Source organism: Strix aluco, chromosome 20 (assembly GCF_031877795.1).
Source record: "Strix aluco isolate bStrAlu1 chromosome 20, bStrAlu1.hap1, whole genome shotgun sequence".
NCBI classification, from domain to species: Eukaryota; Metazoa; Chordata; class Aves; order Strigiformes; family Strigidae; genus Strix; species Strix aluco.
The window spans coordinates 9731291-9746065 of NC_133950.1; the positions used below are offsets into that span (position 1 = coordinate 9731291).

A 14775-nucleotide genomic window follows, 5' to 3' on the forward strand; every position below is an offset into this window, starting at 1 on the left:
GTGGAGGGGTTTTGTGGGTTTTCTGGTTTGTGTTTTTTTGTAATATACTTTTTTTTCCCCCCAGCTTTTCACATACTTGTGCTATTTCTGTAAATAATTCTATCTGGCGCCAACAGAATATTCAAGCAGCTTATTTTCTGAGCTCTAAGATGATGCATTGCAGTAGATGGTTGAGTAGCCAAACTCCCATTTCTGCTACACGTTTATGTTGTGTGAGCACTGTTTGGCTTAATGACATCCTGGTAACCAGTTTGTAGAAGAAGGATGGAAGCATATCTCCTGCTATCTTCCCTTTCTCAAAAACAGTAAAAACTTTCTTTCTGTTAGAAAATAACAAGTTGTTTCTGTTTGTCCTTTTTCCTTTTCAGGAAATCTATGGTATGATGCCCAGGGTAAGTGTTAATTTCTGAGATAATGTGGCAATTATAACAGGTTTGGGATGTACAGGTAGAAGTTCAGCCATAATTGTAGTTCATTTCCATGAAGGAGCTCAGTAATGACTTTGAATGGACATAAAAAGATTATCTTATCTTTGATCCCTTTATTTCCTGAGTGGCTTACCCCACACCACAAATCAATGCAGAGCAGGGTAACCCAAAATGATGGAAATGCTTACTTGTAAAAATTGATTTACTCTGTTAAGGACTGAACATGGAGAAATTTCAAAGACTTTTAGTATATTCTGATAGGTTTAGATTTTGCTTCCTATTTAAAGTTGTTTCTTCACATTTTCAAACAGGATGAAACTGATTCTAAGACAGCCTCTCCTTGGAAGGTAGGTGTCGTTGCTTAATAGCACACAACGAGAAAGTAAAACCAGAACTACAGCACATCATCTTTTTTAGACTGTACACCTTCCCATATGCCCTTTTTTCTTTTTTTTATTCCCTCCCTTTTTTTTTTTTTTTTTAAAGACTGTTGACAAAGTGATTTTAGTGGTGTCCTAGTCTCAGCAAGTGTTTGAATTGGTATTGGTTTAGGGTTAGTGACTTTCATTTCGCTTTGCTTGTTTACTTCAACAAGTGTGTTACAAAAATTTGTTGAGCATTCAGCATGAATTCACTTTCATATACTTGCATACAGATTCTCTCAATATATAAAGATGTCACATAGGTACTACTCTGTTTTAAAAACAAAAGCCATCTAGGCAAAGTTGAGTGACTACGTCAGCTCTCTGTTTGCAGATATGAGAATAGTTATGAGATTTCCAACAGAATTGCTCTAGCTGTAGAAATTTCCAGCAATCTATTTTTTACCTTTCTGCTGTAAAACTCCATTTTGTTTTGAGTTTGTACTGTAAGACCGATTCCAGTTTTTATACCAATGTTTTTGGGTATTACATGGCCACTAGATGAGAAATGGTCCCTGTTCACTTAGCATGAGTTCTTTTTTTTTTTTTATGTAGCGAGCAGAAAGAAATGTTTTTATTCCTGAAAGTCAAAGCCATTTATGTCAATATTCCTTTAGTAAGGAATATGGTGTATGTGTATAGCAGTATCTTTGTCTTCCATTATTCATCTCTAGCTCGTTTTCTACAATAGTTAGAAGAAGCCTTTCTCCATTCATTAGTGGCTTACAATGGAATAGCTGTCACCTGCTGATGCACAAAAATATCTTGAATATTTTTGATGTTATCCAACATAGTGCTTTTCTCTAGTATTTCATTCCCATGTTTCATGTCTTGTAGCCACCCTCTTAGACTCAAAGCTGCTCATTCATCTTTTAAGCTGTGCGAATGTGGGAAAACCAGCTAAGTATGCAGTATTTTGACAGCATTATAGAAAATGCAGCCATGTCAACAAGAATTGGTGATTTTTTAATTTAAATAATAAAATCCAAAAATTCCGCAGTTTCCCTTGAAACCTTAAAAATCTAGGGTGTTTGTTTCCTCCTACATCTCGTAGACCTGTCTTTTACAAAGTCTGTATTTTGACCTAGGCCAAGTTATTACGGATTTTTAAGGTGTTTTCTTTCAGTCTGATTTTGGCTCTGATTGGTTAGAGTTGAGTTTAATGGTACATTTTTTTATTTCTGCCTTTTCATACAGTCTGCACGTATGATGGTACACACAGTGGCAACCTTTAACTCAATCAAGGTAATAATACAAAAAAACCCCATTTTCTGAGCTGATTTGAAAGCTGGGAATGGTTTTTTACCTTCCCTTTCCATAGTCTTTGTTTTTCATTACTGTTTATAAACCATTTGAATCAACTTATGGACAGAAGTATTGACATGTACAGCATTTGCTTCTCAGGTTACATCAGTATCTTATTATATACATAAAATCATTTGGTTTTACGTATTCAGAGAAACCCTTTAAAGTATTTAACTAGGCTACTTGAATTTGTGCATTCTTCTGGAATTAAGCAGAATATAGTAACCTTCACCTGTAGCGAAAGGCCAGTCTTGACTTTTTATTTATTTTACTGACTGCTCGATGAAGTTTATATCCTGTAAAAGAAAGAAGTGTAGCTATTTTAGGAAATCTTCCAGCATTGCTATTGAATATTCTCAGTAGACCCCTGAAATAAAGCCTATAAGAACGGAGGTGAAGAAGGGGTTGTTGGTGTGTTTGCAAATGTCAGCAGAATAAAGAAGGTGCAGATAAGCATAGTGAACAAAACATTATTGGTTACTAAAGTTTTCTGTTTGACATCATAAAGCTTCAGTGAGTCCAGCACAAGAGTTTCTTATGTGAACAATGATGCCATGAAACTGTGGTCTGCAATATCAGTGGGGTTTTTTGTTTGATTTGCAGGAACTGAACGAACGCTGGAGATCTCTGCAGCAGTTAGCAGAGGAGCGAAGCCAGCTGTTGGGCAGTGCCCATGAAGTCCAGAGATTCCACAGGTGGGGTCTTTGCATCGTATTTGGTCTTAATTCAGTAAAATGCTTGTCTATTAAGAGTTCTAAAACATAGTGGGACCTGTTCTAAACAAATCATATTTCAACCCCCAGCTTGTTCATTAGAAGTTAGACCACCAGTGGTCCAACAAGAATTCTTTATGTTCTTCCTAGAAAAAGAAAGACTTGTTAACATGAAAGCATGGAATTGCTGCAGGCTTGGGAGGTCTGGACTACTGTCCTATTTTGCCAAAGTTCACTTGGGTCGTCTTGGGAAATAATTTAATGGAACCATCAACTACATGAGCTTGTCAGGAACTTGGTGACCTGCTGGGTATCAGAGGTCCTAGTATGATCTCCATTTTAATTCTCTTTTTGCCTTCCCCTCACTCAAATCAGAGATGCTGATGAAACAAAAGAATGGATAGAGGAGAAGAATCAAGCATTAAATACAGACAACTATGGACATGACTTGGCCAGTGTGCAGGCTCTGCAGCGCAAACATGAAGGCTTTGAGAGAGACTTGGCAGCTCTTGGAGACAAGGTAAGACTGTGAGGAGGACAAAACCAAAAGCTTTTTTTTTTTTTTTAATCTAGCAGAAATGACTGAGCTATAGAAAAGATCCTTTTTGTCTTCATTGTGTTTATTCCCCTTTCTCTAATTTTAGGTGAATTCTCTTGGTGAAACTGCCCAGCGTCTGATCCAGTCACATCCAGAATCTGCAGAAGATCTCCAAGAAAAATGTACCGAGTTGAATCAGGCTTGGAATAGTCTGGGAAAACGTGCTGACCAGCGCAAAGAGAAACTTGGAGATTCTCATGATCTGCAGCGTTTCCTCAGTGACTTCAGGTAAAGATGCTCTTCCTCCTGCCCCCAGTTTGCCTGTCTGGTATATTATTAGTGAAGTATATATGGCTTATTGTTCCACAGGAATATTTCTGAGGAGGTTTCAGAAAAGGACTGTTTTTCCTGTTCTGGCTTAATTCAATGGAGGAAGGGAAAAATTCTCTATTATGTGTTCACAGGGACCTTATGTCTTGGATCAATGGAATCCGGGGCCTGGTCTCCTCAGATGAACTTGCAAAGGATGTGACTGGAGCTGAAGCTTTATTGGAAAGGCACCAGGTATGTGGAAGATAAGTGTGTATCATAAACATCAACAAACATTTCTTTTTCTGACGCTTTCCATCTAGAGTTCCAAAAATAGATCAGTTTCAGCTCTGCTGTCTGTTTATTTAGTAACACATCTCTGTACCTTGCAGGAACACCGCACTGAAATAGATGCAAGGACTGGCACTTTCCAGGCATTTGAACAGTTTGGACAACAACTTCTGGCTCATGGACACTATGCCAGCCCAGAGATCAAGGAGAAACTGGATATTCTAGATCAAGAACGGACAGACCTAGAGAAGGCCTGGGTCCAGCGCAGGATGATGCTAGACCAGTGCCTAGAACTACAGGTACTCTGCTGCATTTCGAAAAAGAAAAATAATTCCTTCTTTCGTAAGAAAGTTTGCTCTTTTGTAGTGATGAGCAGTGCTCTTGGTCTGTCTTTCTTATGCTTTAGAGTTTGTTTTTTTTCCTCTCTAGCTGTTTCATCGGGACTGTGAACAAGCTGAAAACTGGATGGCTGCCCGAGAGGCTTTCCTAAATACAGAAGATAAAGGAGACTCCTTAGACAGTGTGGAAGCACTTATCAAGAAACATGAAGATTTTGATAAGGCAATCAATGTCCAGGTGAGGAGTGTAGCTGAAATAAGGGGAAAATGGTGTTGCTTTTCTTATGCAGAATATTCACAAAAGAAGCTACTACCATGTACAGTTTCTAGTGTTCAGTTCTAAATATTCAGCCATTTGGGACTTGCTGCAGAAGTTTAGAAGCAGCTAATGCAGATGGGGATGTATTTCACTGCCTACAAACAGTGTAGGAATAGTGACTTGTATATGTGAAAATCTCTTACTCATTTGAAATTATTTTTTCTTTATTTACAACAGAAAAAGGTATATTTTCAGTTTCTTGTAACAGGAAGCTGCCTGCTTTTAAAGTCCAGAAGATACTTTTTTTCTAAATGCCACAGGTGAAAGATGTTCTGAAGTTGAACTCTCCAGTCCTGCAGAAGACAGACTTCCTTCATGGAGTCACATTTACAATAATGTACATTTAAAGAAGAAAAAAAAAAAGTCTTGTTCTGTTCCAGACGTTGCTCATCACTTGACTTTAAGGAACCACAGTTCTAATTTATGGCTTCTGTTTTTAATAGGAAGAGAAAATTGCTGTCTTACAGTCTTTTGCCGACCAGTTGATCTCTGCTGATCACTATGCAAAAGGAGTCATTGCGAACAGACGCAACGAGGTTCTGGACAGGTCAGTGTTGCCCTGTTAGGTGGGAAGCACATACTGACTGGAAGAGAATGCTCTTCAGCAGCATTTTGTAGCTGTTAATGATGCCGTGTGCAGTCCTAGTTTTTCATTGAATGTCTGTATTTGGTTGCGTACAGGTGGCTTCGTCTGAAAGCTCAAATGATTGAAAAGAGATCAAAGCTTGGAGAATCTCAGACCCTCCAGCAGTTCAGTCGTGATGTGGATGAAATAGAAGCTTGGATCAGTGAAAAACTCCAGACTGCAAGTGATGAGTCATATAAAGATCCCACAAATATCCAGGTGAATATGATTCTCAGCTCCAAAAATCAAAACTTAAGTTTTAACTTTGCAAAGCATACTCTGGCTTGAAAAAAATATGCTCAGGAGTTCTTGTTCGGTGATAACAATAATACACCATGTTGGACATGGTCTCCGTTTAACAAGGAGAAAATGGAAGTTACATTATGCATGAAAGGAGACCCAAAATAGAACTCACTTGGTAATTATTGATGCATTTAATTAATAAGATACGTGATATCTGCAGCAGCAAGTTTCCTGAGTAGCTATTCTGTCTTTGTCCCAGCATCTAGATAATAAAATAAGGAAATAGAGTTCTTGGGTCTCATCTCTGTCATGTTCTAAAATGCAAAGTCTCATTTATTTTTCAGTGTTAAGGAATAATTAAAGTTACCTCTTATGTTTTAATACTGGTTTATGAATGCACTGAACTACTTCTCTCGATCTGTTTTATAGCTTTCCAAACTGCTGGTAAGTAGTTTGGACTAGCCCTGGTATGTGAATTTGTTTTCTTTGTATAGCTTATGTGTGAGCACAAGGTCTGGTTGCAGTCTGTTGCTCCATCCGTCAGCTCATGCAATCTCTTTGTTTTCTGTTAGTTCTTGACCTACATCCAGGTACAGCTATTGATCTTCATGTGACGGATGTGGCTTTTTTGTTAATGCCTATTCAGCATCATTTATTTATGTATTCGTTTTGCAGGTGTTCTGCATGATCTGTTTAATTTGTGGTGGAGAGGTGATGCAGTTTGGTGGGGTTTTTTAGGAACTGACCCATGGAAAAATGGGTTTCTATCCTACTTTTTCAGAAATTTGGCTATTGGGCCTGTCATCCTCCTCTCTGGATCTTCAGTGGTGATGATTTAACACATGACATAACGCCAGCTCTGTTAGCTTGTGTTTGTAGAACCAAATGCTGAAGATGGAGGATTCAATAAAGTTATAGACCTAGATAGCTTAGTTCTTGCAGCAGTAGCATAGAAGGGAATAATACAGAAGGAACACTCCAGAAAAAGTTATGTACCAGATGGCAAGCTGACAGGACTTGCAAGAATCCAAAAAGTGGAGTAAAATGAGGATATATGGAAGGAGAAGACAGAACAGAGAAAGGGGAAGGTGACTAGAGGAAGAAAGGAAGGAACTGTTGTTTGTCACTTTAGGCTGTGGTACATTAATTTTTTAAATTATTTTTTAAGTTGAAAAAATCAAAATTTTATATTAAACCAAAAAAGCTTGTCTGGGATTTGTTGTCATGGTAATTATACGGAGATACGCAATTGGCAGCTTTTTAATTGAATTTTACATGTTGTTAAATCTAGCTTTGAAGGATATGTTTTTATAATCTCAGCCTTCAGGATTAACAGTTCCCAAAATAAAGCAGTTCATGCAGAATTTCTCATGCCAGCACTATAGTATTTTCCATCTTTTATTTTTAATCTAATATTTCCTTTCATTCCATTCTCTCAGGGCATTGTAATACCCATGTCCAATGTTACTAGCATTTCCAGTTAATACTTGTAAATTCTGTCTTGTCATTTTTGTGCTATTGTTATCTTGCTGGTGGGTGGATGGATCATGTATATATGAGAGAGAACTGCATACTTCCTCCCACACCAAGGCTCCTATTGTTCTCATGGTGCTCTCAACTCAGCAGAGCAAATTTTTTAACAAATAATTCAGTTATTTTTATAGAGGTTGTTGATTCATTAATGTATAATGCAGCTGTGTATGACTGACTGATATCAAAACTGTGCAGAAAGCAGGCTGCAGCAGTGATTTCTCTTAATTGCTTAAAGATTAGGAAGGGGAATAGAAATTTGTGAAATTACTATAGGAGTAGAAGGGATGATCTACTGTGCTTCTGCTTAGGGTATGTATCATTGCTGCTTTTCAGAGGTGATGGCATTGAAATGAGAAAGCTTCACTTGAGTAACAGCTAAGCTTAATGCAAGGAACATTGCATGGGCATGTGTAAAATGCAGATGTTGCCCAAGTTATATGTATCAGCTCTCCAAGAGTCTTGCTAGGTCAAAGCTTGATGTTTACTCAGATTAATGAGAGCCACTATTTGAGTGAACAATAAGTATTCTTACTGAGAGAGAGAGAACTTCTTTAGAACAGGCTATATGCAAATTTCTTTATGTATGTCAACAACTCTTGTGCTGTCCTCTTGGCCCATGAGAACAATTTAGGAGCCCTTCGTGCAGTCTCTAACAGTTTTGCTTTTATCATATTCAGAGCAAACACCAGAAACACCAAGCCTTTGAAGCTGAGCTCCATGCCAACGCAGATCGGATCCGCGGAGTCATTGACATGGGGAACTCGCTGATTGAAAGAGGAGCATGTGCTGGCAGCGAGGATGCTGTGAAGGTAGATGCAACAACTCTTAGAAGATTTGCTTAGCTTTTGCTTTGAGAAGTGTTCGGATAATTGGGGGAGGAGACTGTCCCTCAAAACCAAATCTTGTTTTATAGAAGCTTTTCTATTTCAACCATGCAGTAGAAATCAGGGTAATCATTCTGCTTTGTTCTCAAGGATGAGAAATTTTCCAATCCTACAATGGGGATGTAAAAGTTGAACTGAATGATAGCTAGGCATCATGAAACAGTGACTTTGTAATCTGCATATCTGGAATCAACAGCCAAGCTTGCATCAAATTCTGGTTTTGCATTATCAGAACTTATGTTTTTAGTTTGTAGCATTTATCTTTTCCATTTTATAACAGGCACGCCTAGCTGCCCTGGCTGACCAGTGGCAATTCCTGGTACAGAAATCAGCAGAGAAGAGTCAGAAACTGAAGGAAGCTAATAAGCAACAGAATTTCAATACTGGAATCAAGGACTTCGATTTCTGGCTGTCGGAGGTAACTGAGATTGGGATTATTGACTTGCAAGACCTGTCTTTCTAATATTTGATTCCTTTTGCTGATGTTAGATTTTGTGGAGCACAGTCCGCCTTTGAGCAAGTCTAGATTTATTCCGGAAAAAATCTTCATTATGACTAAAAATCTTGTGGGTGTTTTTGTTATTTATAAACAATAAGGTGAGAAGCATATTTGTATAGAATCTGTTAGGAATTAAACAGGTGATGAGGCCAAGATTTATCCACGCTGTAGAAAATTGAGAAGAGAATTAATTTGCAGAGTTTTAAAGACATGATAATTTCAAGGGGTTTGTGAACACAACTCATTCTCCATCCCCTTTTTCCTTCCCTACCCCCAGGTGGAAGCTTTGTTGGCATCTGAAGACTATGGGAAGGACTTGGCATCGGTTAACAACCTTCTGAAGAAACACCAGTTACTGGAAGCTGATATATCTGCTCATGAGGTACTGCTTTCTCTTTTAGTTTTGGAAGATAAATCATAGTAATCAGCAAATTCTGCGGATACCACTTCAATACATGCTGCAGATATACACTTGCTGAAACATGTTTTCTTAATAAAAACTGTGACTCTGCACAGCAGTCAGATTATGATTTTTATATTGACATAACAAACACAGAAATGAGATCCAAGCAATTCACGTGCTTTTTCACCCACGTTTTCCAGGATCGTCTGAAGGACCTGAACAGTCAGGCTGATAGTTTGATGACCAGCAGTGCTTTTGACACATCCCAAGTAAAGGATAAACGTGAGACCATTAATGGGCGCTTTCAGAGGATTAAGAGTATGGCAGCTGCCCGCCGGGCAAAGCTGAACGAGTCCCACCGTTTGCATCAGTTTTTCCGTGATATGGATGATGAGGAGTCCTGGATCAAGTGTGTATTTTGGAAGTTCTAGGCTCTGACGTGGGTGCATGTGCTTGCAGCCAGCTTGCTAACAGCATTCATAGTCTGTAGTATGGGTTTATAACTTGCCCTTTCCACAAGTATGTGGAAATCAGTACAAGGAACCACCTTTGCTCCCTAGTCAAGAAAAACTATATTCAAAACGGCTTCAGCGCTAGCTGGGGTGTGGCTTCTTATCTACAGTTTCCTTTGGTCAAACCCCAAGAAGGAAAACTTTGTCCTGGAAAAACTAACGCTGTTTAGACCTGGACCAGATAATTGAAATTTGACTTTACTCTTTCTGGGAAACTTCCTAGCGAAAGTTCAAACCTTACTTTTTCAGTCTGAAGTACTTTTTTTTTTTGTGTGTGTGTGTGTGTGTTCTACCCAGCTGTAGTAGTCAAATGCTCTTTCCATATTGGTGTTAGTATCTTGGGAGGAGGGAAAGAAGTGAGCCTGACTGAAATCATTCAAATTAGAGAACTTCTTTTGTCGTGCTTGTAAACTAAAAAAATAGCATTGGACAACAGCGGGTAAACTTTACAAAAGGTATCTATCTTCTTAGAAGGAAACCAGTACAGAGAAACTCTTCTCCTTCAGAGAGAAATGATGGGGCCTCGGTTGCCTTCTTTCTTTTCCCCACGTTACTCCTGAATGTGCTGCCAGGAGCTAGCTGCTGTTTGCAGTTTCTTACATCCAAGATTTTTGTGCTGTGAGGGGCATTTCCTTATTGGCAGTGCTTTGTTGTGGGTTTTTTCCCTTTTGTCAGTTTTGACCTGTAGAAGTAATTTCAAATTTCTCTCATCTCTCTTGAATTTAGAGAGAAGAAACTGCTGGTTAGCTCAGAGGACTACGGCAGAGACCTAACCGGTGTGCAGAACCTTCGGAAAAAACACAAGCGCTTAGAAGCAGAATTAGCTGCCCACGAACCTGCTATCCAGGTAAATGCCCCTCTCCTTGCCAGGTTTCTCTGTAAACAGTGTCTTTCTTGCATGTGGCAAATATGGAAGCCAGGAATAGGTTTGCTGGCATCCAAATAGAATGCATAAGAAGAGAGCAAGTGATGTTCCATTACCTGTGTGTTTCTCTGCTTTGCAGGGTGTTCTAGACACTGGTAAGAAGCTTTCAGATGATAACACAATCGGAAAGGAGGAGATACAGCAGAGACTGGCTCAGTTTGTGGATCACTGGAAAGAGTTAAAACAGTTGGCAGCTGCTAGGTATGTGAGACATGTTCTTGTAAAATTCAGTATTAATTAAAACAGTCATATGGACTCGTCATGACCAGATTTACTGAATTTCAGGGGTTTAGGGTGTGGGTCATTAGTAATATGATGTAATAGCATGTCACTGACGACAGACTCTTAGAGACTATTGAAAAGAGTTTTAGTGATAATGTTCCTCAGTAGAAATGTGAGTCTTTTTTTGAGGTGTGCTGTGTTAAGCGTTTTCTGACACCAGTTGGAAACCATAGACTTGAAATTAACTGGCCTTAATCCACTGTCAGGATGTTTTTCTGAATCGAAGCTTTTGGGACAAAATGATTAATTTTAGTCCTTCAGTAGCTGCAGGCTTTGTGGCCCAGTGAATTTCTAGAGCTGTAGACATTGCAGCCTGCTGCTGGAGAAGCGAAGTATAAATGATGGTGTGTTTAGGGTTCAGTCTCTGTACATTCTTAGTTTTTTTGCTGCTGTAATTTGTTTTTACATCTTGCATCTAAAAGCCATAAAGCAGCACTGTGACTAAGTTTACCTTTCTCTTCCCATACAGGGGTCAGCGTCTAGAGGAGTCTCTGGAATACCAGCAGTTTGTAGCAAATGTTGAGGAAGAAGAAGCCTGGATCAATGAGAAAATGACATTGGTAGCCAGCGAGGATTATGGGGACACCCTTGCTGCTATCCAGGTATGAAGAAAGTTGTCAGCTCTTTGTAGTTCTTGTTGCATTATTGTTGGTTAGAGCTTAACGAACCTTTTCTTGAACTGTCTTTCCAATTTAGACGTTATTGTTGGTTCCTTTTGAAGGCCTACATTGTAAAAAACATGAATTAATTTCATAAAAGCATCCCAAGTCTGTTATTTCTTGTAGAAATTACTTGCAATTTGATGTAGCTTTGCATTTCTTGACCCCTGACGGGCAGTCCTGGTTAATTCAGGTGCCTGAAGTTCTACTGGAAGTCAATGTCAGTCTCCTTTTGTCCACAGAAAAACAGCAAGTTGTGCTAACCAGCTAAGATTAGTCGTTTTTGTCAGAAAAAGTTTATGCTGATATAGAACAATAATTTTTTTTAAATTTTTAATAAGTGGTGAGACATTATTTTTAAAAATTGTCTCTCGTATTTGCAGGGCTTGCTGAAAAAGCATGAAGCATTTGAGACTGATTTCACTGTCCACAAAGACAGAGTGAATGATGTTTGTGCTAACGGAGAGGATCTCATTAAAAAGGTGAGCTTAAACTGGTAAAAAAAAAAACCTCTTACTCTTTGCAGCTGAATAAGCTTTTGGTGTTAACTGCTTTCAAAGCTATTTCTTGGACAGTGTTTGTACATTGAGAACAAAATATTTCAGTTGAAGTCCTTGCTCTGTCACCAACTTAAGATCATATGGTGTTCATTACTTTTTTTTTTTCTCCTGTCATGTAGAACAATCACCATGAGGAGAACATTACTGCCAAGATGAAGGGCCTCAGAGGCAAGGTGTCAGATCTGGAGAAAGCAGCTGCTCAGAGGAAAGCCAAGTTGGATGAGAATTCTGCCTTCCTCCAGTTCAACTGGAAAGCAGATGTAGTGGAGTCATGGATAGGTATGTTCTGTACTGGGGCACAGTACCCTGTCACAAAGAAACTGAAATGCTCCTTCCTTTCAAAAGATCTCACACAGCTGCTTCTCTCTTGCTGTTGCAATGAGCAGACCTAAACCCAAAGTAATCAGCAGTGCTATACCTGATTTATGCTTTTGGGGTAACCTCATTTGAAGTAGAGGGAACATTTGAGATAGAGGTTTTTACTGAATTTGTTTCATTTTCCAGGTGAGAAGGAAAACAGTCTGAAGACAGATGATTATGGACGTGACCTCTCTTCTGTGCAAACGCTGCTCACCAAACAGGTTAGTGCTAATTCTGCTTCCACCCCTAAGTGTGGAGAGGGCAGGTGAACTCTTCTGGAATAGACAAGGATCTGGTATTTATGTTTGAACTATATGCAGGAATTTGGAATGCTTAAATAAAAATACAATCTAAAATATTTTGCTCTTCTTTTAATGCTTCAGGAAACTTTTGATGCTGGACTTCAAGCTTTCCAGCAGGAGGGAATTGCAAACATCACTGCTCTGAAAGACCAGCTACTAGCAGCCAAACACATCCAGTCAAAGGCCATTGAGGCTCGACATGCTTCCCTGATGAAACGCTGGAATCAGCTACTTGCTAATTCTGCCGCCAGGAAAAAGAAACTCTTGGAGGCTCAGGAGCATTTCAGAAAGGTGAGTGGCCAAACCATGGGGCTGCAAAAATCTAATTGTTCTCGTTTGAAGAAAACACTTGGAACTTCTGTAGCTTTTTCATTTGCAGCTAATGATCATGGAGATCCTGGAGACTTACAAGAATTTTTTCAATGCTTGCAAGAAATAAGTAATAAAAGCAAACTATCACTGATGCATGTTAATTCCAGATCAACTCATAGAAATTTGCATTACTGCAAACTGAACAACTGGATTGTGTTCTCTTTTCAAGGTTGAGGATCTGTTCCTGACTTTTGCAAAGAAGGCATCTGCCTTCAACAGTTGGTTTGAGAATGCTGAAGAGGACCTGACAGATCCTGTGCGCTGTAACTCACTGGAAGAAATCAAAGCACTGAGAGAAGCTCATGATGCTTTCCGTTCCTCGCTTAGTTCTGCCCAAGCTGACTTCAACCAGCTGGCCGAGCTTGATCGCCAGATCAAGAGCTTCCGCGTAGCCTCCAACCCGTATACTTGGTTTACTATGGAGGCTCTTGAAGAAACCTGGAGGAATCTGCAGAAAATTATCAAGGCAAGTCAGAGAGAGAAAGACTCGTTTCGTCGTTTGTGACCTTTCAAGTCTTCCTTGGAAGCTGTCTTCCAAGATAATCAGTACAAGAGTTTGTCACTACATACTTCCATCTGTAGTGTATCTCAGAATTTCTGAGCAAAGAAGAATTTCCATTAGCTGTAAACTTGTGCTATTGTCGGTTGTTTTCATGGTCTTTCATTTGCAGTCTTTCAAAAGACAAAGCACATGTGCCTCCCTAACTATAAAATAAGTCCATGCTATGCAGTAGAGTAACTGCTGGTTCAATTCCAATGCTCAAGATTCAATAGGAATGTTCTGTTGTCATCTGAGATGATTTTGTCTAGATATCCAGGACATGCTTTGAGTACTCAGTCTTGTTTGGAGCTTTAGAACCGTGCTGGTATGCAGCTCTTAGTTTTTGCTTTCTATTACAGAATGAGGGCAAGCACACTATCTCTGAAATTATTTTTGTTCATTTCTCAGGAACGTGAATTGGAGCTGCAGAAGGAACAGCGAAGGCAGGAAGAAAATGACAAATTGCGCCAGGAATTTGCTCAGCATGCTAATGCTTTCCATCAGTGGATTCAGGAGACCAGGTATAGTTTGTCTTCCCAGGAGCTGCCCTTAGAGAATTCCTCAGCTAATATTTGTATCCAGGATACAAAAAAACTAATATTTGTAATGAGGAAACCTTAGAGCGGCCTTCCAGTACTTAAAGGGGCTACAGGAAAGGTAGGAGGGACTCTTTATCAGGGGGTGTAATGACAGGATGAGGGGTAACGGTTTTAAACTGACAGAGGGTAGATTTAGATTAGATCTGAGGAAGAAATTCCTTCCTGTGAGGATGGTGGGACACTGGCACAGGTTGCCCAGAGAAGCTGTGGCTGCCCCCTCCTTGGAAGGGTTCAAGGCCAGGTTGGACGGGGCTTTGGGCAACCTGGGCTAGTGGAAGGTGTCCCTGCCTGTGGCAGGGGGGTGGGACTGGATGATCTTTAAGGTCCCTCCCAACCCAAACCATTCTGGGATTCTGTGATCCATCCTACATCTCTTTGGTCTAAGTTGTAAATGTCTCCTGCTGAAAAATGGCTGTTCAGGACTTGTTCGTTTGCTGGAGCTGGGATTTGAGGGAGGCCCTGTTAGCCACAGGGAAGAGGAAGTCCCCAAAACACCAGACTTCAAAAATGTTTATGTTTCTGAATTAATTTTCCTGCAGTAATTCCAGTTATCCAAGACTTCACTCTGGTCCAGTCATTCCTGACTTAGTCTGCAGCACAGCTGGGGGGTGGGGAACAAATAGCTCCAAGCAGACTGTGTGAAGTGCCAGTGGCGTTTCTGTTAATGCTCCTTTTGTGTTGCATAGTGTATCAGAAATGTCACTAGAATTTCAGTAGAGAAAGAAACTGTGGAAAAAAAGCTCAAGACTACTTTGTAATCACTTACCCAGGGTGCTGTTTAATAATATCCTTGCCTAGGGAGAGGGAGCAAAG

The 14775-nt window shown here is 39.7% G+C and overlaps 1 protein-coding gene across 14 annotated transcripts in view; it reads left to right on the forward strand.

The window, feature by feature from the left end:
• The window catches only part of SPTAN1 (spectrin alpha, non-erythrocytic 1), a 52102-nt gene that overhangs the window by 30783 nt on the left and 6544 nt on the right, over positions 1–14775 (forward strand). For 8 of the 14 annotated variants that reach the window (XM_074846051.1, XM_074846047.1, XM_074846056.1 and 5 more), the window contains 25 exons: positions 369–392; positions 740–775; positions 2048–2095; positions 2759–2850; positions 3244–3388; positions 3513–3694; positions 3871–3970; positions 4108–4305; positions 4436–4582; positions 5107–5210; positions 5345–5507; positions 5961–5975; positions 7742–7873; positions 8229–8366; positions 8725–8829; positions 9051–9259; positions 10089–10209; positions 10367–10488; positions 11039–11171; positions 11612–11710; positions 11908–12067; positions 12293–12369; positions 12532–12741; positions 12992–13288; positions 13772–13884. In XM_074846051.1, the coding sequence (XP_074702152.1) occupies positions 369–392; positions 740–775; positions 2048–2095; positions 2759–2850; positions 3244–3388; positions 3513–3694; positions 3871–3970; positions 4108–4305; positions 4436–4582; positions 5107–5210; positions 5345–5507; positions 5961–5975; positions 7742–7873; positions 8229–8366; positions 8725–8829; positions 9051–9259; positions 10089–10209; positions 10367–10488; positions 11039–11171; positions 11612–11710; positions 11908–12067; positions 12293–12369; positions 12532–12741; positions 12992–13288; positions 13772–13884 (3170 nt within the window). The remainder of the gene's footprint in view (positions 1–368; positions 393–739; positions 776–2047; positions 2096–2758; positions 2851–3243; positions 3389–3512; positions 3695–3870; positions 3971–4107; positions 4306–4435; positions 4583–5106; positions 5211–5344; positions 5508–5960; positions 5976–7741; positions 7874–8228; positions 8367–8724; positions 8830–9050; positions 9260–10088; positions 10210–10366; positions 10489–11038; positions 11172–11611; positions 11711–11907; positions 12068–12292; positions 12370–12531; positions 12742–12991; positions 13289–13771; positions 13885–14775) is intronic. The other 6 variants (XM_074846046.1, XM_074846052.1, XM_074846055.1 and 3 more) reach the window with 1 other exon arrangement.